Raw genomic sequence first — 521 nt, forward strand, 5'->3', positions numbered from 1 at the left:
ACTGACACCCACCTCGGAGGGGGCAGCGGGGAGACAGGAGAGGTGGGCTGCGCCCTGGGGTCCCTCCGTGGCCGGCTGGGGGGCTCCTGCTGCAGCAGCTGCAGACCGCCCCACAGCGCTGAGACTCACCCGTGCCCCCAGGGGGGCCCTGGCACCACCTTCAAAGGACACTGTCCGCCCGGTTCTGGGCCCGAGAGCCCCTGCGAGCCGCTCCTGAGCGCGTGCGCCTGGAGAGAACTGCGCTGTGGGGTCGGGGTTCAAGGCTGCTTGGGGAGCTGCGCGCCAAGTCCCCGCCGCCCGCACAGGGGCTTCGGGCGGGGCTCACGGGCTCTCTCCCCCCAGACCGTCAGCCGCCACTTCAGGAACATCCCCGTGAACGAGAAGGAGACGCTGGCCTGCTTCGTCTACACCGTGAAGAGCAGCCGGGGCCGGCTGGACCCCAAGCCCGAGGGCGGCAAGCAGCTGGAGTGAGGCGGCGGCGCGTGCCGCGAGGCTGGACCCCAGCAGCCCCGGACTGGCCC

The 521-nt window shown here is 72.6% G+C and overlaps 1 protein-coding gene across 1 annotated transcript in view; it reads left to right on the forward strand.

The window, feature by feature from the left end:
- Positions 1-515, forward strand: part of SAP30L (SAP30-like) — a 5,855-nt gene extending 5,340 nt beyond the window's left edge. The window contains exon 3 of the mRNA XM_012729992.1: positions 343-515. Within this exon, the coding sequence (XP_012585446.1) occupies positions 343-471 (129 nt within the window). The 3' untranslated portion in view covers positions 472-515. The remainder of the gene's footprint in view (positions 1-342) is intronic.
- Positions 516-521: the final 6 nt, after the last annotated feature.

Source organism: Condylura cristata, unplaced genomic scaffold (genome assembly GCF_000260355.1).
Source record: "Condylura cristata isolate star-nosed mole 26May11 unplaced genomic scaffold, ConCri1.0 scaffold00026, whole genome shotgun sequence".
Lineage (NCBI taxonomy): Eukaryota > Metazoa > Chordata > Mammalia > Eulipotyphla > Talpidae > Condylura > Condylura cristata.